Source organism: Takifugu flavidus, chromosome 16, assembly GCF_003711565.1.
Source record: "Takifugu flavidus isolate HTHZ2018 chromosome 16, ASM371156v2, whole genome shotgun sequence".
NCBI lineage: Eukaryota > Metazoa > Chordata > Actinopteri > Tetraodontiformes > Tetraodontidae > Takifugu > Takifugu flavidus.
Genome location: NC_079535.1, coordinates 6,487,637 through 6,512,538, shown reverse-complemented (window position 1 = coordinate 6,512,538; position 24,902 = coordinate 6,487,637). Strand labels below are relative to the sequence as shown.

Below are 24,902 nucleotides of genomic sequence, written 5' to 3'. Positions count from 1 at the left end.
AATAAAACACAAGACAGGAAACGCCAACATTGGGCTTCAGCTCAACGTGGTTAGCAGAGAAAATAATGTTGTGTCACCCTCTTGTGGCCACATCGGGTATTACAGCAACGCCAAGAAGAAAATGGCGGACAACAGATAACTCGCGCCCTGCACGTCCAGCGGGGACATTTATCTTAAACAATTGACAGAAATCAGGAAAAGAAGCAAACACCGTGGTAAAGGAGTTAAGCCCAGACACCTGTTTGTGGAGCATCTTTATTACGCCACAAATAAAAGCCAGTAGTTCTGTAAGAGGATCTTGCGTTTTGATTCAACAACATTCTGAAAGTGATGGAAGCTGGGTGTGATGTAAAGAGCCATGGTCAAGCAGGTCAGGAAACGGGAGCGTGGAGGACGAGAAGAGCTTGGAAAGCAAAGAGGGTGTGGTGGTGAAAATCTAAAACCAGTGTCAGGTGGGAAGAAAGGCGGCGAAACATTCATGAACCCAGTTCGGGTGGGGGAGAACGCGTATGAAAAAAACAAACCCAAACTGCTTTGCGTAATCAATGGGAATGCACACAAGAGCTGCTGAATATACCACATTTATTACTTTTGAACTGATTAATAGAAAGAGTGGGGGCAAGGCCACTCGCATTGCTGTCCTTAGAAAACTGAGGGAGGAAAAAAAAACAGCCCCAAGCATGTTTTCATTTATCCAAGATAAAGAAAAAGAGCGTAAATAAAGTCCAATGATTGTAACCAGGGAAGGGGAAGGGAAGGGGGGGTCCCGATTTTTTTGAAACCATAAAATTAGACACTGATGCAACTCAACATTTGAAACTGTGCTCTTGCTCTCCAGATGCTCCCAACACGACACTCCCTCCAGCACAGGAAGACGGAGCTGGGGGGGCGTTCAGGAGCCCCCACCCTCCACACACACAGAGCACGACAGATTCTCGAGTGGGCCTGAAGATGAAAATCCACTGAAGAGGGCAGCGAGAGAAGTGAGCATCCTTGGAAGGTGAGGAGAGAGGGCCTACAAAGAAAAGGAGACAAACTGCCCATTTGTCACTTCGGGACACTAAAGGAAACACTCCAAATTCCTACGGTAACTTGTGTTTGGGGGGGGGGGGGGGCTACGCTCAATCTTGGACCTTAAAAACAAGAGGATCATCCTTTCCATTAAAAAAGGGAAGTAAGCAGCATACAAAGGGGAAAAGCATATGTAGTGGAATGGGGCGGGACAAAAAAAAAAAGATTTCACCTAAGGGTGCTATGCATTTAGTTGTAGTCCTATGAATAATAGTTTCCTTTTCTTTTTACTACAAGTTCGAAGTAAGTCTTTAAAGTCAAAAGAAATCAAGAGAGTCTTCATTTTAGTTTTTTTTTTGTCCTTGGTTAATTCTTCACCCCTGTTAGCATGTTTAGAGATCTGGGTGTAATGATGCGAGGGGCGGACAGGGCTTTGGGGGCGGGGCCACAGCAGTCTCTGACCAAAGCACCCACTGTTACTTGACTCGTCCTTGGCGCTCCTGCAACGCAAACAAACAGCAGGTTACACACAAACACACCCCAGTGGACAGAAAGGACTACTTCTACGGTGTCGCTAACCCTAACGGGTTTCTGGCTGCACAGAGCTGAATACAGCCCCGACTGCGACAGAATAAAACCCCTCTTCCGTGGCCAATCGGAGCGCAGCATCATTGTTGACGGGTAAACACGTTACCTGAAGCCTGTAATGACTCCTGCTTGGGTTGCTGGGATATGGCTCGCTGCCCTGGCCCTCCACCTGTCACACAGAACGCAAAACTGAGCAAAGCACCACCCAAACCCATGGAAACACCAAACACACACACACACACGCCAGGGCCACACACAAACATCTGGAAAAGGGAAACACTCCAGCACGGAGCACGTGGAGACACTGAGGACACGTCTGCTCTACAGTCATGACTATAACGGTACTTTTCCCCTTTAAAATAATAAATAAAAAATAAACGGGGCAACAGGAACCAGTTACAAGTCAGTTCAGAGGAAGCTTCTTTTTTTTAAAGAAACCCTCAAAGTTTTCTATTTTACATCTCACCACAAAACCCAATACTGGGCAGCTCAGTTAAAAAATGCTTCAAATGTACACGTAGAAGCTCGTTTTTGGGGGGTATTTGAGAACAGCTGTAATCAAACAGGCCACCAGATGTTTCGAGAGCAGCAAAGCAACAACGTGAGCTAAAAACCCCAGCGGCTGGATAAGCAGCAGCTTTACAGGCTGCTGCTAAAGCCAGCGTGGACCTCACAGCAACATTTCACTTAGTTCAAGATAAAGGAGTCCTCCAGCATCGCCGGCGTGTTTCATGGCGTCGGGGAGCAGCTACGATCCGTCACCACCATCTGAAAGCTGCAGGAGCGGCGCCGAGCCGTCCTCCATGCTGCTCAGACGAATCACTTATCTGCTGCACGGCTCTGGGGTTTGGTTCTGGTACAGATGGCAGTTTACAAGCCATTATTTAAAAATAAGATTAAAAAAATAAATAAATAGCTGGAATCCCCCAAAAAAAACACACTTAAATGGGCCCACAATTAGATTCAGGGTGAAGTGGAACATAAAAATGGAGCGGGGAGCATTCCTAGCGGTCACATGTGGGACGTCCACACTGGTGCCGGTGGACACCAGCACCAGAGGTGAGGACGACTGCTCAGTGAGCTCAGGTGGTTTAGGAGCCACCAGACACGCAGAGCCCGTCTCATACTAGATACTATGGAAGGATACTATAGCATAGATACTTCTGCCAAACTCAAGCCTCCACGCACAGATTTGGGGCTCCAGACTGAGACATAAACAGGATACAAGAGGACAGAAACAGGCACCACAGTACACAGCTGATATTCTGGGATGTTCTTGGAGTATCTGGATCCATTCGCCTCGCAAATTTGTTTTATTTCAATCAATACAAGTAGAACGATTCATTCCTTCACCACTGGAACCAAGAGAGTGTCGAGAGAACAGAAAACAGAGCAAACGGAGCCGGCTGGAGCGGGACCCACAGGCGCCCAGATCCCTCCGGAGCAGCTCAACAGGCTGCATCCAAACCAGCGTCAGTGCACCCACTCGTGTATCATTACCTTTTTTACACACTCCTCCTCCTCCTGACGCTTCTCATAGTGAGAAAAGTCATCGAAGATGGAAGTGGTGTGTTTATATCCGGCGATGATCTTCAGCACCTGCCGGGCCTTGTCCAGAGGTACCTCCTGTGTGTCCCGAGAGTTGGTCACTGGCTTGTTCTCGTTGTTCTCCAGTCGAATGTGCCGTAGCTGGCTGTTGGGAACGTCCTTTACAAAGATCCAGCGCACGTCGAAGCGGCCCTTCCACTTGTCCTGCGACCACACGCCGGCAGACGTGTTGTAGTCCACGGGCGAGCGCATTTCCGCCACGCCACAGAAGTGGCCGCTCCCGTTGACGCTGAACAGGAGATAAAGCGGCCCCTTGGCGCCCAGAGAGCGGTACGCCGCGTCCAGCCGCTTGTTGCCGTGCTCCGTGCTGCACCAGATGTTGTATTTGATGGAGCGGTGGATGTCGTCCTCAGAGTAGCTCTTGATGATAAATACCCTGCCCTGTTTGGGATTCCAGTCAAAGTCCTTGGGGTTGTAATTGTTGACCATGCGCAGCTTCTCCAGGACTGGGTGGGGCTCAGAGGGGACCCCAGGGAGCACCGCCACACCGGAGGAGGTGGGAGGCGACTGCCCTGCCCCGTTCCCGCTGGGGTCCCCGAAGCCGTTAGCCCGGTTCCGCGGCGCCACCCAGCGAGACGGTTGAGGAGCTTGTTGTTGGCTCGGTGGTGGAGGACCCTGGGAGAGAGGAACCTGGGGGATCTGAACCATCCCTGGTTGCCCGGGTGGAAGCTGATGCGGGCCCAGCTGGGAAACAGTTGGTACCAATGGTCCGTTGCTGAGGGGCATCTGCGGGTTCCCTACAGCAGTAGCCCCAGGCTGGGGCGACACCTGCATGGGTGGCTGCCCATTGCTGGGATTGAGAGGAACCTGCTGAGGGGCTGCAGCTTTCGGCATGGTGCCCTTGTTGTCCCACGTGCCAATGTCCATGTTGTGTTTGATGGGCGGAGGAGGCAAGTTGGCGCCGGCCATCCCGCCCTTGGTTTTTAGCTTGGGTTGAGGCTTGGCCGGCTTGCTGGCAATATCAGCCCAGGAGGCTGGCTTGGCAGTGGCAATTGAGACCGGAGGCATACTGGGGGTTCCTACAGATGACACTGGGCCGAGAGGACCCGCACCAGGTAAGCCAGAACCAACCACTTTAGGAGCCATGTCCCCGTTACCACCCGGAGCGGCGCCGCCCAGTTTAAGACCCGCCATGCCCTGGTCCAGGCTGTTCATTCCAGGTGCCTTGTTAAGAGGCTCGTTGGCACCGGGCGCAAACGGGGACTGTCCATCGATCATGGCACCGCCGAGTGAGCTGGGGGCGTAGGCGTAGCTGCTGCTGTAGCCAGAACTCTGCGGCGTCCCCGACTGTCCCTGAGAGCTGCTATTGCCCCACGCCGAGAAATCAATTCCACCGGGGAAGAAGTTGAAACCGTGCTGGTTGAGGAATGGGTTGCTCCCCAGAGGGCCTGGCTGTCCAAACATAGCGTCCGGGAGGTAGTGGGGTTCCCCATTGCTCAGCTGTCCATAGGAGGCCAGGTAAGGCATAGGAGGGTCACCACCCGTGGACCACGCTGCCTCGTTCAAGGAATACGAAAATCCTACGGAGGGGCTGTAGTAGCTGGGCATGTAGGAGTCCGACATGGCCGTATAGGCATTGCTCTGGACACAGAAACAACTGGGTTTTAGTCACATTACAATACATTAACAAACAAATCTTTCCTCAGACACAAATTGATAGTTTTAAGATTAGAAGAACATTTTAACTTATAGAAGCAGAGATCAGGCTGGTATGGACTGATACCAGCTCCTCCTCAGCTCTTCTTACCCATAAAACAGTCTAATTAAGCTTCCTGTATCAATTTAGACCTCCTGAGTTAAATTAACCGGAGTTCTAAAACAACATTGAAGCTGCAGGTCCATATTAACAGTTGCTCAGCAGCTACTGGTGAGGAGACATTTTAGGTATTTCTCCAACAGACTGTAAATAATGCAGACACACTGCTTGGCAACACATTTCTCCTTTTGAACAACTGGCTGGTTTTTGAATGTTGATTGGCTGACAATCAGGAAGCTTAATGCATCAATTAATCAGCAAATATTTTGTTACAGCGTGGTAAATAAATCCTGAAGCCCATCACAGCCAGGGCCAGGTTACTTTCTTTCCTCTCCGCGGGAAGAATAAGAGAATCGCAGCAGTTCAGAAAACTTCCAAATGTGCTTTTAATACCAAATACTGCAACCTAAATAATAAATTGTTAGTCTCGTAATTGCCGATTTGCTAAAGCAAGTAGATATCAGCTTTATTCTGATTTATTCAACGAAGAAAGTGGCCCACATTGGTCGCCTAGTGGAAAACTCACCTGTCTTGCCTGAGTACTCAGGTAAGGCTCAAACTCATCATCGTTCAACGTATCCTTTTGGGTCACAGCTCCGTTTTGCACTGGGAAGAGCAAATCTGCCGTTAACACAAAGTCATCGTGACTGTGAGCATCAACATGAAACATCAGCATTCTGAATCAATACCATTCAAACATGGATCAACTGTCACAACTGGTGTGAGAGCCAAAAATGTGTACACGGGTATAGATTACACCAGGGAATAATTAGCATCTGGCTTTGGGATTATGATCTAGCCATATACTGATGATCAGAATCTAAACCATCTCACCGACTCCTTCCAAGTTTCCGCGCGTTGGTTCTTCCAAGCGATACGCAGGGATTTTTAAGACAAAGTATCAATAAAGACGCTGGCAAAATGTACCAATGCTACGACCTGAAGAGTGCGGAGATGGGGAAACGTGAGGCCCGTTAAGACATGGAAAAAGCATGTCGGAAGACGTGTCATTTCGGGTTAACCTAGCAACAGGCTAACGTAGCGTGCTAGCAATGTGGTTAGCTGCGCACAGTGCGCAGCGTCTCCATGTTAACGAGCGCCAAGGGTCCGTTCAACATGACGGACTTGGCCAATATTATCCGAGCAGCCAGAACGTTATACAGAGACGTGGGGAAGCGAGGCGCTTTATAGTGACACATACGGTGGCACATTCGTGACTAAAAATGTATCCTCGCACCTGTCGAGGCGACAAAACGCGTTCCAAATCCAACCAGGAAAAGGATGCTGATGTGTATCGCATTGCTATTTAACGTTAGCCAGAGAGGCAATAGCAATGCTAACCGTGAGGAGCCTCGGACGCTCACTTTCAGGGGCGCCCAGCAAAATTGCGATGGAGGAAGACCGAGAGAGCAAAGTATAGAATTTCCGGATTCCAAAGTGAAATTAAAAGTAAAGACACGTTTTAACATGGGCCAGTTATGCGCATCCAAGGTATCGCATCCGTGCACCTTGGATTTTCAAAGCGCACCGCACGCACCGTTAAAAGACCTGCACAGACGCACCGCGATGTTCAAATGTTTATCCTTACCTTTGTTAGCTTGGCCTTTCGGTCTCTGGATTGGGTCCAGGTGATTCATGAAGGTTTGATTTATGAGAAGAGAGGAAGGGAAAAATAGATGAAGAGATATTTTTTCAGCAGTCAGATCCTTTAGCAGGTGGTCAGGCCTACTGCACTACTGAGCCGCTGCCTCCGAGCTAAGCTATCCTAGCTAGCCGTCGCGATGCTGAGAAATTTGGCCCTCGTAAATGTTTAGAAAATTGCCCTCTTTACCTGTTCAAGAAGGCTGCTTGCTGACATGTCTTTCCACCCCGGAGCCTGTGTAAGTGTATTTACTCCTAACAAAAGCACCTGGGTGTAGAATTGATCTAACTATCGCAGACTTTTCAGCCAAGCACCCCTATCTCTCTACGGAGCCTACTTTCTACACAATGGCGGGCAGCAATTTGCTTGACAGACTACTCAACATGGCTGGGCGGCCCTCGTCAGCCCGCGATGGCGTTTATTTAAAGCAGACGTGCGCCCCCTGCCGGCGCGGAGGATCCCAGCGTCTGCAGCGGTGGAGGGTTTGTTCGTGGAGTAAATGACAAGAAATGCAATTATCACGCCCAATTAAATCAATTCTGTAAGAAATAAATAAGGATATTGGCCTCGATTAAAGTCAGATACTGATCTGAAAGGTGGGTGTTTAGGAAATATGTAACGATTTAAAAAAAAAAAATAGATTTATTTAAGAGGGTACTAGAGCCTGAGGGTCAGCACGCGACACGTAGGGAAAAAAACACTGAAGTCGTGTATAAAATGCAGCACCGATTTCCCACTCTGTTTGTAACTTTATCCAGCAATCCAGGCCATGGTTTGCTTTAAGATCAAAGCCATTTATGCTCAAAAGCATTGGCATTGATTTTAATGGGCTTTGAGGGATTCGAGGTCCCTCCGGAATCCAGAACGTCGCTAAAATTTAACGAGATCTTCCTCGAACCATGATTTCCTGAAAATTTAATCAGATTCCTTAAATGTTATTGCATGTATGCATTTTGACGTTATTTTGTTGACAAATGCGAGCTGCCATATAACCTCCTTAGTCGATTAGGTTTTAAAAAAAAACAACCCCAAAGGTTTTTTAATTCTTGGAACATTATATCTGAAACCTTGTCAGTGGCAGTATTTTTTTCCCCTGGCTTTTATTTGCTTCCATTCGACTTAAAACACCATTAAGGAACAGGAAACATATATTTAAGATCGCGATTTCATGCCCCCGCCACAAGGAGGAGGACTCGTTGCAGCGATCGACATGCCGCCCATCAGTCACGGTCAAAAACCAGCATAAACGGGACACTATTCGGGATTATATTCTTTCACACAGAAATCACAGCAACTGCAAAAAGATTAAACAGCCCTCCACATTTAAACTTGTTGCATTCAGTTCATACGGTTTAAATTTTGGGTTGAGTGTCCAACACGCTGCTTATTGCTGGGCCTCGTGTTCAGCACTATTCTTTTCTATGTCAATGTTGAAATGGTCTTTACAAATGCTGAATAAATAAAATAACTTTTTAAAAAAAACCCAAAACAAGGTTTGATTAACTGTGGTCCATCTTCAGAGTGACAGGACTATCTATTTTTAAAAGAATGCTGCAGGAAACGGAACCAGTATCTGATGGTGAGTGCATGAATGACGGCAGTAGCAGCACGATATTTGACTTGTGAAACACGCCTAGGACAGTAGCATGGCACGCACGGATCACATTTCACCTTTCACCTCTCAATCATTTTTGGGTTGTTGACGGTTTTTTTTCCCAGGGGGTTGTTGACTGCTGCAGATTGGACAGGTGGCATAGCACAAACAGGAGCTGGACGTCTACCAGCCAATAAAAATAGCTGTGGGCTCCATGATGTCACTGCTGAGTAAATCATGGCTGCTGCATATAGAGCGAGAGGAGAAAAGATGGGTTCTCTTAAAAAAGAAACAGAAACAGCTTCTGTGCGCAGTTCTGTGCGTTTCTAATCATTTAAACGCATCTACTTCTCCTTTATGTCTGATCTAATCTCTCCGTGCCTCTCAGCACGGTCCCTGTAACAATTAAATGCCTCATGTACTCATCCAGCCAGTCACAGTCTGCCGGCAATGCCAGAAATGATGCTTAAACTAAATCTGGAGCCTGATCTCACTCCCATACCTGACATTCTGGAGCCCCGACACCATGCTGCTGATGTGGAACCCGATCACTCATAAATCAGCTCTGTTTGACCATGTGACATGCCACATTTGTGATTCTGCCCTCTGTCCACCACATCTCTTTCCTCCCCCTGTTGCCACCGACACGACCCCTCTGGACCGGAGCCTCCGCAGCAGAGTTAAGCAGGAGGTGACATGCGTCCTTTTATTCAGTTGCTTTTTCATTCTTTTGTAGCATATTTTTATATCAAACATGCAAATGTATTTATATCAAGTGAAAATGTGATTGTTGCTGACCTAGAGGAAGTAAGGGTGTCAGCGTAGCCTCACTGACAGGGTGGTAGGAGCGTCGAACCTGTCAGGCTCCCTGAAGATGCAATTAATCCACTCTCATTTAATAAAGTCATTTAAATTTAACGGTGATAATATTAATAAAATAATATCGTATTTGCGTGTAGAATTCCCCTGTCTCTGTATGTTGGAGTTCACTGGAGTCTATAGTGGTTGTAGTTTTTCTTCATAGCAGATAATCAAATAGGGGAGATTCTAATGAAATATATTTAGATTCTTTTTTTTTTTAAAAAAGCAGCTTTTCTGCAGACTCGTGCCTTAGTTGCACAGCCTGACACTGTCTCTCTTTCCCTCAGCACAGCTTAGTTGAGATATTTCCGTTTCTTCAAGTATTTATATGTTTTTAGGACAGTGGAGAAGTATATGTGCATTCAGCACAATGATTTGATGATCAAACAAAAAGATTTAAAAAATAATTTTGAGACCATTAACTGTAAAAACATCTCTCCAATTATGACTTTGGTTCAGAAGTTCGGGGGTTCTTTACATTAAAAAGATGCGCTTTGAATTTCAGATGTAATTTAATCCACAAGGTAAACTCTGGCACGCATCATGTTTGTTTTAATTATTCATTTCATTTTTAATTTTGGAAAAAAGGACCTCTAATGTGGATTATATATTAATTACCGGGAAAAGACTTGAGTTTCTTTGTTTAGAAATACAACTTTAGACCTAAACATGTTGAGACTGACATGGGCATCTATTCACATTAGCAGTTATTGCTATCTTTAAACAAACATTAAAGGCACATTCATTAATGGCATGACTTGCATTCCATTTAATGGTCTTAAAACACAGGATGGCCCTTTAACTTGTTCCGCTGGTGTCCAGACTTGCGGCTCTCTGGGCTCGGGTGGTCCAACAGGACAATGAGAGGGTTGTTGTTAGAGAGAAAATAGCCGCACACTTGTACAATCTATCAAAGCAGATTTATCACCAACATTTGTGTGGAAGGATGAATGAGCCAAACCTGCCCATATGTGGCCCTTTGTGTGTGTGTGTGTGTGAGAGAGAGAGAGAGAGAGAGAGAGAGAGAGAGAGGGGTGACTCTGTTTCCGATGACACCCGCTGATGATTGGGAACAGCTGAGATGGGTCTGCGTGGAGCTGGACAACGGGGCAGCTGTACATCTCTGTGTCCGACGTACACACAGGCGCACAAACACACAAGTGCATAAGCAACAGTGGAATCCTGAGGCCTGACCCCTTGGGACCGAGCCAGAGTGAAACCTTAATAAGGACCTTGTTGTTTCAGGAGGCAGCCTTTATGGATCAGGTTCATATCTCAATAGCCCCCATTTTCTAGACAACGACCATGTGGTTGCAGATCACATTCCCTTGATTTGCATACAGTCCTCAACTGTTTTGTTGTAATAATTATATGGTTATGTAAAGGAATGTAATAGGTATGTACTCATTACTTTACTGCACCAAAGTATTTAGAGTGTGGAGTATAAACTATTAATGGTGGTGTTGCAATGTGAATAGTCGTCTAAATAAAACCAGGTTGCCATTACTACTTGTCCTGGCTCTGCAACATCTCAGCCAATCAGAGACTTCCCCGCAACGGACCCCTGCACTTGGGGGCGGGGCCTAGATGTGCTGCAGGGTCACAAGGAGTGATGTAACCCGTGTTTATTTTCAGCACATGCACGTAAATGTAGACACAGAGACACCTCAGACACGCACGCACATGCGAGGAAACAAATGCACCCTCGCGCACGGACGGTGCAGCGAGAAACCGAGCGTGCACGCTTCAGCGGCGCTGACAGAAAAAAAACTTACTTTCGAGGTTTGGGACCTGCGTTTCTGCACGATGCTCTCGCCGTCTTCTACTTCTTGCCTTCGTCTGCAGGCGTGTACAAGGAGGTGCGCGCCTCGAGTGGAAGTCACGCTGGAGGGAAGGAGAGAGACCGGCGAGACATGCAGTCACGGCCGCTGATACTAATACGGGGCCTCAGTTCTCTTCTGTCAGCTGCAGCTGTTGATCACACTGGTGCAACGTTCACCATCAACCTGAATGCTCAAAATCATTAAAATGGTCGTCAGTAAACAGCACTGGAAAAGAGTCATAAGTTGGTTACTTTGAATTTGGTGCGGTATATTTAGTATGGCGTACCAGGGGTCGGCAACCCGCGGCTCTTTGGCGCCGCCCTAGTGGCTCCCTGGAGCTTTTTCAAAAATATGAAAATGGGAATTGTTTTAATATAATTTCTGTAGGAGAAAAACGTGACAAGCATTCTTAAAGTTTTCAACATCCCATGATAATGGAAGTTAAACTTAAAGCACCATCGTACAGCAGAGTGGTCACATGGGGCGTCATTCTCTCCAGGATGCGCGGCAGGAAAATAAACATTTCATCATTGTAACTGTCTGAGAGACATGTTAATTGAAAAATTCAGTCAATATTTATTTTGCATTTTTAAAATGGTCATAATTTCATTTAATGTCTCAATTTGTTATTGTTGAAATGGCTTAAAAATGTATTGTTCTTTATGTATGTTTCCTTTGATAGGTCACTTGTAGGGTTCTTTTCAAAAGACATCTGTATGATGCGTGGCCATTATTTCATTGGAGCGATGTAGCTACAATCATGAATGCTCATTATGTATTTGTGGCCTACTTACCATTTGGAAAGTAGGCTAATACAGCTAATATAGACACTTACAGCCTGTGTTGCCTTCATTATAAAGCTTTTAATTTTTTGCGGCTCCAGACAGATTTGTTTCTTGTTTTTGGTCCAATATGGCTCTTTCAACATTTTGGGTTGCCGACCCCTGGTGTAGACAGATACGCCTGTCAGAATATCCGTCATCACCTCCCAATGGTGTTCCAGTTGTGTCTGGACTGGTTTCCACACAACGCTTCAGTCTTTGTAAGCAACAGGCGGCTCGTCGAGCACTCTGTAAAATGATGGTTGGAAAAGGGCTTTGGTGTTCCTGCAGAGGTTCCTCCCATCGCCTTAAAAAGCTGCAGCCTCGCTGTGCCGCATTTCTTGTCCAAACCCTGGCTGCATTTATGCTCGTTGGCTTTCCATTCATTAGCAGGAATGGTTATTCCTCTTAAGGTGGGCGGCAAAAAGTTTTCTTTCTTCTCCTACACATCACATTTTAATCATTCACTATTATTTGATTTGTCTCTATTTCTGTTTTTCCACAAACTCTTTTGAATTTACTTACTTTTAACAACATTTAGCTTTAAAATAAAAATCAAAAGTTTCTAAAATGCATGAAGCATTTGAAGTAACATATCCTTAATCACAAGCAGGGAGGGAATGAAGGGGAATAAAGGTTATTATGAACTTTGTATGGTTCAAATATCTCAACAGTGGATCAGGAGTCAAGCAGAGGTGTCAGCTTGTCGGTGATGATGATGCTGGAACAGATGCTGCAGAGCAGTCAGGAAGTATTGAAAACCCGAGGAAGAAAATGAAGAGATCTTTAACAGTTATAGGGGAAAAAGTCAAGAGATGCCGGCAAATACAGAGAGGTCCATTTCAACCATCCAGCAGCTGAAGAAAGACAATCGAGACGTGCAAGAAAAGGTGAAGGAAAACTCTGAGGCGGGATTGCAGGCAACAGCTCCGCAGAATAAAAACTGTGGAACTATCATGAAACACCTGGAGGACCGCTATGACAAGTTACCATTTCTCTGTGACACGAGTCAAACAGCTGGAGCACCACAGCCAAAATCTGCCGAGAAACATGAAACCTCGCTCACAAAAGTCACACAGCCGGACGGAAATAATCAAGACCCGCTTAAATATTCCCAGAGAACATCCTTAAAGATTTAAATGCAGGAAAAATTTAAGGAAGGGTTTTTGCAAACATATTGATGAAAATGTTTGATGAACTCTAAAAACTTTCTCAACAAGATTAAAAACTGTGCTATAATAAACATGCATTTAATATAAAACAATCTGCTCTAAAGTACCAGCTCACATTTTATTCAGAGGTCACTGGCTGAGTAATCAGATTGTTTTGGAATCACTTTCTCGCGGTGTTTTACGCTCTTTCTCCATGACTTCTGTCTCCCATTACAGCACATGTGCACTGACCTAACAGCCCGTATCAGCTGCGTAGCAGAGCTAAAACAATCCATTACGATTCAGACTTGGACTCAACTGTGTTGATCAGTTAGTTTAACAAGCTTAAGACCACAACAGCAACACACTTTGATGGCAATATTACCCCAGAGGGCTCTACACTTCATCTATAAACTTGTTATTCCAGCGGGAGCCGTTGGTTAATTATCATTTAAGCTACACCAACCACGTGTGACATATGCGGAGCACGATGTCGATCATGTTCTCCATCCAGAGAACACAGCAGAGGGACCACGTAACTTCCTGAGAAGCTCGTCTGCTCACATACATCAGAGACATTCCACCTCATCTGACACTCGTCCATGGAATTCTGCAAATTTTCCTCACTATTCTCCCAAGCGCATATGCAAGTGCCTGTCAGAAAGACTGGCATGCCCAAACATTAGACACCTGTAAATCCCCACAACAAGAAAACTAAAGCGCGCCCGCTGGGGACGCGTTTGCCCTGGGAAATGAAGAGTTTGTCCTTTGCCACGAGATCCAGCATAACCTCTGCTCCCCTGTCGTGTTTGCGTTTGACATCTAGTGTGTGAAAATATCCTGTGTTTGGCTACTGAAAGGTGATAATTTGTTATAGTTTTGTGCAGAGTCCCTTTCTCCTGTGTGTTGGTATGACCAGCGTATGCAACCTATGGTTGACACCTACGTGTCATTCTGGGAGCACACTAAATACTTCAGATGACTTGGGGGTTTACTTGGCAACCAATGGCTGTTTTAAGACCATGGATACACTTCCAGTTTGGAGTGAGCGCAGTTTTCAAGTAACCACCGTACAGGGAGATAAATGCATTTCTGTTTTTATATGTTGATGGTTGAGGCTTCATAAATCACGGTGGTTTTGTCAAATTAGATTGTGATAGTGTTGTTAGTGTGTTAAGATCATTAGTTATGCTAGTTTATATCAGTACTTATGACATATACTGTAACTTTTTATTGATAACCAACTGCTTTGATGCAATCGGTTGTGCAATCCATAACTCGCCTGAGATGTGTCATCATGGGACTGCTGGTGGTGATGTGGGGGATGGAGAACAGCTTAGTAAAGGTGGGAGGGGTCGACACGGAGATGTACAGGACAGGACACTCATGCTTGCTCCATAAACCTCGCCGCATTTTGCCGCTGCAGCTGTCGTGGTGCGCAGTAGTGCGCTCCGTCTGGGGTGACCATGTCAAATCTGACAAGGGGCTTTTAAACACTGAGTAGGGCGAAACTCCCGGGATGGTATCACTCGTTCTGTCAGCGTGGTCGGTTAGCACGGAGCAGTGAAGACCCCGCTCATTTACCATGAGCTGTTTGGATGTTATGTACCCAGCCTATGGACATTACGCACCCTACGCGCCGACTGCTCCAGCTTTTATCAACAGTTTACAGGTATGGATTTTGCAAGCGTTTAGCCTTTTTGGAAGTTACAGTTATCCAGCGTGTTAGCGGGGAGAAGAGAGATCTTTACCTAAACCTAGCAGCCGGATCGTAATAGTTTGTGCGTAAAATTGAAAACGCATGGCGGTGTTTTCTACGCTCGTGGCGTTTGTAAACTGAATATGTTCTGCCAAATATGTTGCGTGTGTTGCTTTATTGTTCCGCCCGCAAAATACCTTGTGAAACTCTCTGTCCCCCGCCGTCAGACTCCCGCAGGTGTGAGCAGAGCTTCGACTCACTGCCGGGATTTTATGGACGCTCCCAGGGGTCCCGAGGGGATGTCTGGGGTCCCGGGCACCGGAGGATCAACTTCCTCATCGTCTTCCTCCAGCACTTCATCGTCGTCCTACACGTCCATGAGGCCAGAGGAGGGCCCCAAGGAGAAACAGGAGGCCCCCGAGGCAGAGTATCTGTCTTCTCGCTGTGTCCTCTTCACCTATTACCAGGGAGACATCAGCAGCGTGGTGGATGAGCATTTCTCCAGAGCCCTTAGCAGCTACATGGATGGAGAGGGCAAACGGCGGCCAACAGAACAAGGCACAGGTAGAAATTTCTCCCTTTTAAAGTAGCCATTTGTGAGAGGAATGAGCATTTACTGTGCAGTTGTCGTGTGCATGCATCTATTTTAGTTTAGTACTTTTCCCCCCAACAAGATTCAACAAGATAGATTTTATGAAATGCTCTAGTGCTACGGGAAAATATCCCTTAAACCGATAAGACAAGATTTAAGTAAAATTAGCAAGAAAATTGAGCTAAACGTGCACATGTAAAAGTGATTTAAGTGAACCTCAAACTCTGTTTTACAAGAGATTACATCACCAGAGGGTTAAATTGCATTCGGGCTGTCTGGCGCTCTGCTCCATCCCTGAAGATTCGTAACCGCCGTGTATTTTTGTGAGCACAGGTGCCTCAGTTGTCTGCGTGGTGTCTGGCTTTGAGGGGGGGCCACACAGGGTGCCGATAAATCTGCAGAGCACAGCAGAGCATCAGACAGGTGATGTGATCAGGTGACAGGGTTTAAGGGCTGCATGTTGTGGCTGTTGTCTCTGCAGAGGTCACAGGACAGGGTTCAGAGGTCATGGGGGTCAGGAGCAGGCAACAGGGGCCCTTCTGATTCCAAATTAAAGAAAAATGCAGGGAGACAGACATACGTATATATGTGCGGGTAAAAGTTTTACATGAAACTCTCAGAAATCCCTTTTTATCCACAACCTGGGAGCATCCATTAGATATCCATGTAGGGCCTGCAGCCACGACTCTGCCCCCCTCTGCCGCTCCCCCTCTCTCTGACACTCTTTCCTTGTTCAGTCCGACGTCTTCATTACAGCATGCACACCTCCTGCCTCACAACAGATGCTATGTTTATACATGGCCGTAAGCGCACAGCCTCGCCGGCGTATCCCCTTCAAACGTCTCGGCGGCTGCCATTCTGACTCTCGCTCCAGCTCCTGCCCCACATTGGTCGCTCAGTCAGTTGCCCGACTGTCCGTCAGGTTTATATACAGTACGCTGTGGTCTGTGTGATTGGGGCTAGAAGGAAACACTAGCTCTCGGGGTGCCGCGTGGTGTCTGTTTCCAGAGGAATATCTAAATATAAAAGTATAGCGCTTAAAACATAAAATGGCTCGCTGACATTCTGTCAAGGGCGAGGAGAGGGGGGAGCAGAGAAAACAACAGGTGGGGGTGCAGGAGACAGAACAGAACAGAGGGGTGGTTAATACTGTGTGTGTGAGAGAGAAAGAGAGAGAGAGAGAGATAGGGAGGGAGGTAGAGAGACCTTTAGAAATTCTGGACTGACATGAGAGTGAGAAGTGTCACCACAACCAGTGATTTAGGAGCCTGTGGTCCATAAACCCCCTCCAGGGCGGTGCGTCCACCTATATAGACTCAGATGATGATAAAGGGTCTTTTTCCTACCTCTCGGTCCACTCTGCACTCCTGCAGGGTGTGTTTATTTCTGTGTCTTGTTGGGGTTAGGACTGTGTGACAGTATGATCCAATGGGGAAGATATGTGGGACAGAGGGTGGAAGAGTCATGTGAGTGACGTCTGCTTTGTAGCTCAGGTTGCTCTTCTTATACACGTATTCAGCTCTCAATGCCTCTTCATCTGAAGCCACTCGCTACAGAGTAAAGCTCACGTGTGCTTAACGCCATTCCCTCCTTCCTGTGCCCCTCTCCCCGCAGAAAATCCTTCCCCCAGCAGCCGACGAAGCTTCCCGCCTTCCTTCTGGGATAGTAACTACTCCTCACCTCAGAGTCGCTCCCACTCCGAGATGAGCGCTCCTTCCTATTCCATGGACCCGTACGCATCAGGGATGCACCCAGGCCTGCCGCATCCGCACGCTCACGCCCACCCCCACCCCCACCCACACACGCATCCTCACTCCCACCCTCACCCCTCAGAAAGCTGGGCATATCCGCAGGCCCAGGCCTATGGCCCCCCGCGGCCTCTCCATGAACTCTACTCGCCATCAGCTCTGGAGCCACACTACGGGCCCTTGCTCATGCCCACGGTGAGGCCACCCCACCTCCCCACATTGCCAAGCCACTATGAAGTGAGCAAACTGGAAGCTCCTGCCTCCTGGCCCAGCCTGCTTTCCCCTGGAGACGTCAGCCAGACGCTGGCACTAAACATGGATGCAGGTAACCAACTGACTGTGGCAACCTGGGACCACCTGTTGCTCCAAACATCACCAGCACATCACCATCATCAGTTGAGCCTTAGGCAAAAGAGATAAAGCAAAAACCCATCTTTAAGCATTTTGTCAAGCCAGCAACACATGCGAATCAGAGTGAATATATTTTCAGCAGGTTGTCTGCAGGGTTGTGCAACAAATCAGCAACTAATTGTAACACAGATGCACCTGATTTTTACCCGTACTTGAGATGTTGAGCCGGTATAATAGATGGCACACGAACCCCTTGGACTTACATTCAAATCACGATATCACGAGCATCAGAGAAGTCCTTTTACCTCCCAAGCAGGATGGCTCCATGACAACCTGCGCTGGGTTGTCCACCCTTGTTCTCATTGTTTCCTCGCCTTCTTTTTTCTTTGCAGGCCTCCAGCAGCACAAGAAAGGCAAAGAGCTGTACTGGTTCTAACAAGCCCCCTCAGTCAGTCACATTGACCATTACCAGATCCAATTAGTCCCTGGACCTGCTCTGCTATTGAAGCCTCGCATCCCTTTATCCCCCCCCACACACACTCCGTCCTCATCCGTCCACCCCCCTCCTCCGTCCGCGCTCTCGGCCTCCCCTGCCAGTATGCAGCCTTCCAGGTCGACGTGTGTGCACCATGGAGATAAAGCGGAGCGAGGGAGGAAGAGCGTCCCTCTAATCTGCAGCGCCGCTGCATCTCTCTCTCCCCCCCTCCCTCCTGTGCGCTGTGCCGCGCGGGCCTTGGCGAGGCGCGGGCAACGGTGACCTGTTTGGACCGGGAAAGACGGGATTGCGGCAGACTTTTGCGGTGCACAGAGCGATAGAGGGATGAATGGAGGAGCGGAAGGGCGAATTTTGCGAGCAGGGATTCCTTCCAGTGCCTCTGCTTATCTCCGCCTCTTGTTCCTCATCCGCGGCAAACAGGAGCAGCAATGGCCGCTTACGCCTCGCCGTTGTCCTCACGAGGCCTTACTGGTTTGTTACCGTATCAAGTCTTTCTATTTATTGGTGTTCATATGCATTTTTTTTTAAAAAAAAGTGTGGTTTAGGCCAGTGTTCTAAAACGACTGTGACTCAGACAGGCGGCAGGAATGACTACGGAACGACCTCGCCGGCGTGCTAAAGGTCATTGGAGGAAAAATACATATCAGAAAGATGTTGGAGTATCCGCTTGCTATGAACAGATTAAAAGATTGCGTTTTTTTTTTTCAAGTTTGCTCATCATGTTGTGTTTTATCTCCGTGTCGTTCTGAATTTTGACTTTTTTTCTGGGTGTCATTTTGCATTTGCAGGATTTTAATGTCAATAAATATTTTTATGGTAAATCCTCGCCTCTCGTGTTATTGCACTATATGTCATTGTTATGGCCATCACCATGTAATCTCTCTGGTAATAATAACAAAATACCTACAAGTAATTTACTCAGGAGGCACCAACACTTGTTAGCACCATATTATTGCAAAATGAATAAAATGTGGGTGGTGAAAGGCAACTGGTGTTATCTGGTTTACCATTCAGATGAATAAATAATGATTATTATTTATATTAGGGCTCTACTTGTTGATCTAGTAAGGCAATGATGATGTGACTCAGCTCATTAATTATTCAGTTGCTCTGAAGCAGCAGGGGTTTTCTTATTTTTAGCAGCGATTTGAATCCAGAGACGCAGCAGCACGACGCGTTTTACTCATCTTATTTGACAGACCTTCCATTTTGAATTCCTGCTAGCATTCACACTTTGTCACCTATAAAGTGGGAATGGCTGGTGAATGCCAGCAATGTGTAAGCAGAGAGCAGCGTGGCCACTCCAGCTATGCACCGAATGCTGCTGCGTTATTGATCCGACAATCAGATTACGTGCTAAGGTATGCCAGCATGGGCCCCGCTGTCACAATTTAGTGGCAGTGATGTGTGACCCCCCCTCTCCACACACGCACGCACACACACACACACACACACACACACACACACACACACACACACACACACACACACACACACACACACACACACACACACACAGCAGACAGCAGCCAACTATGTGGCTGGCTTTAAGCTGAGGGAATACACAGAGTAATGAAATTAGAAGAGTTTACCGGGGATAGTGTCCCCTGCAGGGGCCCATGCCAGACATCGTGTTGTCGGTTCACACTGGTATTTTCACGGCGGCTTCTCTTTTCACCTCAGATCCTCCAGGATCTTCTCCATAGTCGACGTGCCTGCCACTATTGTCGCCTTACATTGCTGAAATGGCACAAAACTCCCTGAAGCATCAATGAAAGCTCCACAGTCTGCTCAACATTGGTCACCTATTGATCTCTGCTTATTTGATCTGATTGATTTACAAGTGTAAAAAATTTAGCATTTCAAATAGGTTCCTGCACATTAATGAGCAGCTGTGAAGTAAAAGAGTTATGTATATAAGTGTAAAGCAGTTATGGATGTTTAAGGACGGAGAAAATATATCTAATGAAGAAATTCTGCCCTCTTGTGGCGCATTTGTTCATAACACTTGACCGTGTATAACTCTACTATTAACTAATAATACTAATAACTATCAGAAGAATATAAACACACAAAATAATGTTCAGTTGAGATTTTAAATGACAGAAAAACACCTTAGATGCCAAGTCTAAATGTTTGTGTACATTGATCTTGACATGTGATTTACTCATGTGACGCAAAAACTCCTGTTTATGCATGAAACCAGCTTTTACAGTAAGACAAACCACTGGTGTCATTGACCCATAATGACACCAGCGACACCAGAGGAAACAGGTCAGTCCTGCCTAAGGAATAAATACATTCATGATCGCAAGAGGAACAAACTCAAAACTTATTAAATGTTGCTCTTCCAGCATGATTTTTCTTCCTCAAAAGTCATGCAACACAAAATCTGTTTTTTTAAAGCAATTTTAAACATGTGAAGCAAAACAAATATAGGACACATTACATAATTTATTATCTGTCCCTAACCCGAGTTAGTTAATGTATCATTTCTGACAGTCATTTCTGAGTCTGACACTGTCACATGTAATCTGAACTAAAGTGGAATTATGCAGCAACTCATGTAGAAATGGTAGGAAAATGTCCCATTGGCTGCTCTTGAGACCTTCCTGCCTTGTTAGATCCATTAGAAAATGTGAATTTGCTTCTGAATTCAAGGATCTGGGTTGGCAAAGGTCACCACAACAGCAGCAGCCTTGAACTCTGAAGATTTTCCGTTGGAATTTACATTCTGCTGACGCGGCAGGGTGGATTTGCTGTTGCTGTAAACATGGTAAAGAGTGGAAACGAATCGCAGACTCATCAGTATCAGGTCTTTTTTTTAAGAGGAACAAAAAAAAAGTCTTAACTTGAATCATCTTTCTGGAACTACAGAAATGCTGCAGAAATCTGTACTGTAGATACTGCTCCCTGAACCAGAATGCAGCATCTTTATGGTTGGAAACATCATCCGTAGCTTGGCTGGCAAGTAGAGTTAATAAAACATAAAGTAGTTCCTGTTTCAGTTGCGTGTGTAATGTCCCGACAATGAGATGAGATCAAACACTTGAACTGAAAATGAAAACAGGATGAGGGCATGGAAACAAAAAAAGAAGAAAATCTTCTGAAACAAACAAAGGAAATGTTCATGATTAATATGATTCACAAGTGGTGTGTGGGTTCCTGTCGAATGTTAGCGTGTGTCAGCACACACTTTTACTGTAAATCACAAAGTCTGTGCTCCCCTTTATGATACGCACGCTGACTTCCTATCGCAATGACGGAGCGGCTTTTTTTATGAGCTGCTGACAGTCTCCTGACTGGACATGCTGCAGGTCATAACGGAGGCTGCGTATAAAAGAATAGCTTTGCGTCGACATCCTGTATCCCCGGCACACACGCAGAGGCAGGTAAGATCAGTCACACACACACGGAGGCAGAGGTGTGCGCACTTCCTGTGCTGTGGGAAGAGAAGAAGAAAAGGCTGCAATAGAAAGGCATAAATAGCTTAGAGAACGCCTCGAGCTCACAGCTGAAGCCAAACGCAGCTTCGCCTCTGACCTGTCTGCCTCTGACCTGTCTGCCTCTGACCTGTCTGTCTGCCTCTGACCTGTCTGTCCTCTGACCTGTCTGTCTCTGACCTGTCTGTCTGCCTCTGACCTGTCTGCCTCTGACCTGTCTGTCTCTGACCTGTCTGCCTCTGACCTGTCTGCCTCTGACCTGTCTGTCTCTGACCTGTCTTTCTCTGACCTGTCTGTCTCTGACCTGTCTTTCTCTGACCTGTCTGTCTCTGACCTGTCTGTCTCTGACCTGTCTGCCTCTGACCTGTCTGCCTCTGACCTGTCTGTCTGCCTCTGACCTGTCTGCTCTGACCTGTCTGCCTCTGACCTGTCTGCCTCTGACCCGTCTGTCTCTGACCTGTCTTTCTCTGACCTGTCTGCCTCTGACCTGTCTGCCTCTGACCTGTCTGCCTCTGACCTGTCTGTCTGCCTCTGACCTGTCTGCCTCTGACCTGTCTGCCTCTGACCTGTCTTTCTCTGACCTGTCTGCCTCTGACCTGTCTGTCTCTGACCTGTCTGCCTCTGACCTGTCTGCCTCTGACCTGTCTGCCTCTGACCTGTTTGTCTGCCTCTGACCTGTCTGCCTCTGACCTGTCTGCCTCTGACCTGTCTGTCTGCCTCTTCTCTGCACGCGTTGTCAGTCAGGATGAAGTTGCTGCTGGTTGCTGCTGCTGCTCTTCTGGCTGTGGCCAGCTGTGACGGGATGTCCCTGGAAGAAATGGAGTTCCACGCCTGGAAACTAAAGTTTGGTGAGTCTCCTCTGCCTGTCTGCGACTCCCTACTGTCCTCACAAGAGTAACGATTCCTCCCTTTATAGGAAGGTCCTACAGAACCCCATCAGAGGAGGTCCAGCGCATGCAGATCTGGCTCAACAACCGCAAACTGGTGCTGGTGCACAACATCCTGGCCGACCAAGGCATCAAGTCCTATCGTCTGGGCATGACTCAGTTTGCAGACATGGTACGCGCACGTGGATGTTTCTGCCATCTTTGTGACTCACCTTGAGCACCGAAGAGCGCTTTGAATTGGCTCTGTAATAAGTGACACCACTTCCTTTTGACCAGGACAATGAGGAGTACAAAAGCCTCATTTCTCTAGGCTGCCTGAGAGCCTTCAACACTTCCGCGCCTCGCCGGGGCTCCGCTTTCTTCCGATTGGCTGTGGGCACTCACCTGCCCACCACTGTTGACTGGAGGGATAAGGGATACGTCACTGGTGTCAAGGATCAGAAGCAATGCGGCTCCTGCTGGGCCTTCAGTGCAGTCCGTCCAACACAAAGAGCCTTTTTTTTTGTTCTTGCAGGATGGGTTTTAACATTGAAATATCTCCTTTAGACCGGATCGCTTGAAGGCCAGAACTTCAGGAAGACTGGGAAGCTGGTGTCTCTGAGTGAGCAGCAGCTGGTTGACTGTTCCGGAGACTACGGCAACATGGGGTGTAATGGAGGTCTGATGGACGACGCCTTCAAGTACATTCAGGAGAACGGAGGGATCGACACGGAGAAGTCCTACCCTTATGAGGCTGAGGTAATGATCGAGATGACTTCAGAGTCACAATCAAAAGTGGAGACAGCAACCCACGTCCTCTTTCAGAGCTGTGCAACACTGCCACCTTGTGGATGCGTGACAATTTGACGCAGCCTGAAATATAAATTGGGATTTCTTTTCTCTTTAACCAGGATGGCCAGTGCCGTTTCAATCCCGAAAACGTTGGCGCCAAATGCACCGGCTACGTTGATGTGACGGTAGGCGATGAAGATGCCCTGAAGGAGGCTGTGGCCACCATCGGACCCGTGTCTGTGGGCATCGATGCCTCACATTCTTCTTTCCAGCTCTACGACTCAGGTCAGGAGACGCAGCCTCGCCGTACAGTCTGAGTTTTCTTTTAGAATGCAGCAACAGACCCTTCTGACCTCTGTCTCCTTCTCTATAGGCGTGTATGACGAGCAAGACTGCAGCAGTCAGGATCTGGATCATGGCGTCTTGGTTGTGGGCTACGGCACTGACAACGGTCAGGACTACTGGCTGGTTAAGAACAGGTACACCTTTTGATAAAAAACTCTCAGTAATAGCATTAAATATCAATATTAGGGCTAAAGAAAAGTGACACTGTTGCTGTAAGTGTTAACGGGAATGTGTGTTTGTGTAGTTGGGGTCTAGGATGGGGTCACGAGGGCTACATCATGATGTCCAGGAACAAAGACAACCAGTGCGGCATTGCTACGGCAGCCAGCTACCCTCTGGTCTGAGACGGTGAGCCGAAAACCTGCCCTCTTTTCCATTTTCTGCCTTTTCACTCTATTTCTGTGCATTCACTGGTTTTTGTCCATGTCTTCTGGTTCAGAAGATTCACCGAGACGGAGAAGAAGAGTCCAAGAACAAATTCTTAATAATTTTGCAGATTTCTTGCACAACAGATTATTTTCAGGGTGAATGTTTTTGATAATTACTTTTATATAAATGTCTTATCGAAATGTAGACAAAATAAAAATGCTAAACAATGAAAAAGTGAAAACTTGAATTTATTCGCAAACTCAGATATTCAGTCACCTTATTTAAAAACATCTGTATCAACGTTGATGTTGTCTACTTTAAAACATGATATCAGCGTTTTATCTTACAATAACTCAAACCTGATGAAAGGATCAGTCGATGAACTCGAGACTGTGGATGCAGCGATCAGGTCCTGGAACTGTTCCCTGCTCATCATCATCATAATGGACCAGTTATCCATCTCATTAGTATGTAAACAGCTCTGCAGGTTTTTTTAGCCCGACTCAAAACAGCAAAATGGGTTTTTCCCACGCCTGCATCCACGGCTCCAGTCTGAAAGTTAGTTATGCTGTAAAAAGTAAAAATTACAGCCATTAAATGCCAACGGGTGATTTAAAATCCAACACAATGGACCCAGTAGTGAATTTGTGGGATTTATTTGAATTCATTAAAGGTTCCTGTGAATGTAAGTGACAGCTGCCTCACATTTGGGCATGAAAAAAGTTCCCATTTAACAGATTAACTTCACTAAAATGGTATCTGTTGGAAAAAGCACTGAGCAGAATACTCACAAATGGGCTTTTACACTCACGGTGACCTTTGTCTTCCCGCAGTTACCGACAGACCTTTTCTTGTTCCGCTGAGGGCAGATAGTGTCTTCACCCACCCGAATCTGAAAAAAAAACAAGAGTTTTAAGATGGTCTGACTGGGTTCAAGCCAGTCAAAGAGGTGGATATTTCCATTTTTCTCCTGATTGCTGGTGTTCTCTGCCTCTGCTTGGATGTGTGTGTGTGTGTGTGTGTGTGTGTGTGTGTGTGTGTGTGTGTGTGTGTGTGTGATCTTCCTGGATAAAATGCTTTCAGAAGCAGTGTTGTGGTTTGTTAAAGGTTATCTTGAGGAAATGAAAGCGGATCTCGGTGGAGAACGTGAACCTGCTGAAGAACATCAGAGCCGAAGAACGAGTGAAATCAGACACTTTTGTGGTCCCTCGCGCCTCTGATGCGGCCAGTAAAAACTCCATTATGGATTTGGGCGACGACATCTAATGAAAGTGTTCTGACCTCTGTTCCAGTGGATACGTTGGGCCCTCCTCTTCTTGGGCGCCGCCTGATTCAGCCGCTCCTTC

General features: G+C 46.8%; 3 protein-coding genes and 2 long non-coding RNA genes across 20 annotated transcripts; 2 read left to right on the top strand and 3 right to left on the bottom strand.

Annotated features, from left to right (window-relative positions):
- Window positions 1–241: 241 nt before the first annotated feature.
- Window positions 242–7,012, bottom strand: ythdf2 (YTH N6-methyladenosine RNA binding protein F2). 4 transcript variants are annotated; one of them, XM_057058755.1, is made up of 6 exons: window positions 6,795–7,012; window positions 6,552–6,576; window positions 5,490–5,569; window positions 3,100–4,788; window positions 1,706–1,768; window positions 242–1,511 (listed from the first exon to the last, which is right to left on the bottom strand). In XM_057058755.1, exons 1-6 carry the CDS (start codon window positions 6,819–6,821, stop codon window positions 1,488–1,490), a joined length of 1,908 nt encoding a protein of 635 aa, XP_056914735.1. In that variant the 5' UTR covers window positions 6,822–7,012; the 3' UTR covers window positions 242–1,487. The 4 variants fall into 4 exon arrangements, with proteins under 4 accessions (XP_056914735.1, XP_056914734.1, XP_056914737.1 ...); XM_057058754.1 differs by having other exon boundaries at window positions 5,490–5,584; window positions 6,795–6,996; XM_057058757.1 differs by lacking the exon at window positions 1,706–1,768.
- Window positions 7,013–7,841: 829 nt separating this feature from the next.
- Window positions 7,842–17,677, bottom strand: LOC130539974 (uncharacterized). Of its 3 annotated transcripts, XR_008954274.1 has the most exons (4): window positions 17,551–17,677; window positions 15,395–15,541; window positions 14,752–15,011; window positions 7,842–11,066 (listed from the first exon to the last, which is right to left on the bottom strand). It is a non-coding gene; the product is annotated as an uncharacterized LOC130539974 (long non-coding RNA). The 3 variants fall into 3 exon arrangements; XR_008954273.1 differs by lacking the exon at window positions 17,551–17,677 and having other exon boundaries at window positions 15,395–16,764; XR_008954275.1 differs by lacking the exon at window positions 17,551–17,677 and having other exon boundaries at window positions 7,842–11,043; window positions 15,395–16,764.
- On the top strand, window positions 14,215–18,562 carry vgll2b (vestigial-like family member 2b). 2 transcript variants are annotated; one of them, XM_057058763.1, is made up of 4 exons: window positions 14,215–14,527; window positions 14,782–15,118; window positions 16,761–17,219; window positions 17,638–18,562. In XM_057058763.1, exons 1-4 carry the CDS (start codon window positions 14,441–14,443, stop codon window positions 17,679–17,681), a joined length of 927 nt encoding a protein of 308 aa, XP_056914743.1. In that variant the 5' UTR covers window positions 14,215–14,440; the 3' UTR covers window positions 17,682–18,562. The 2 variants fall into 2 exon arrangements, with proteins under 2 accessions (XP_056914743.1, XP_056914742.1); XM_057058762.1 differs by having other exon boundaries at window positions 16,761–18,562.
- A 2,100-nt stretch (window positions 18,563–20,662) lies between these two features.
- Window positions 20,663–23,797, top strand: ctsl.1 (cathepsin L.1). 4 transcript variants are annotated; one of them, XM_057058759.1, is made up of 9 exons: window positions 20,663–20,712; window positions 21,929–22,032; window positions 22,101–22,243; window positions 22,348–22,545; window positions 22,618–22,809; window positions 22,962–23,127; window positions 23,216–23,321; window positions 23,432–23,535; window positions 23,630–23,797. In XM_057058759.1, exons 1-8 carry the CDS (start codon window positions 20,678–20,680, stop codon window positions 23,529–23,531), a joined length of 1,044 nt encoding a protein of 347 aa, XP_056914739.1. In that variant the 5' UTR covers window positions 20,663–20,677; the 3' UTR covers window positions 23,532–23,535; window positions 23,630–23,797. The 4 variants fall into 4 exon arrangements, with proteins under 4 accessions (XP_056914739.1, XP_056914738.1, XP_056914741.1 ...); XM_057058758.1 differs by having other exon boundaries at window positions 23,627–23,797; XM_057058761.1 differs by lacking the exon at window positions 20,663–20,712 and adding an exon at window positions 20,948–21,133 and having other exon boundaries at window positions 23,627–23,797.
- Window positions 21,140–22,214, bottom strand: LOC130539973 (uncharacterized). Of its 7 annotated transcripts, none has more exons than XR_008954271.1 (5): window positions 21,875–22,214; window positions 21,736–21,840; window positions 21,597–21,701; window positions 21,399–21,563; window positions 21,140–21,284 (listed from the first exon to the last, which is right to left on the bottom strand). It is a non-coding gene; the product is annotated as an uncharacterized LOC130539973 (long non-coding RNA). The 7 variants fall into 7 exon arrangements; XR_008954270.1 differs by having other exon boundaries at window positions 21,890–22,214; XR_008954272.1 differs by having other exon boundaries at window positions 21,751–21,840; window positions 21,890–22,214.
- Window positions 23,798–24,902: the final 1,105 nt, after the last annotated feature.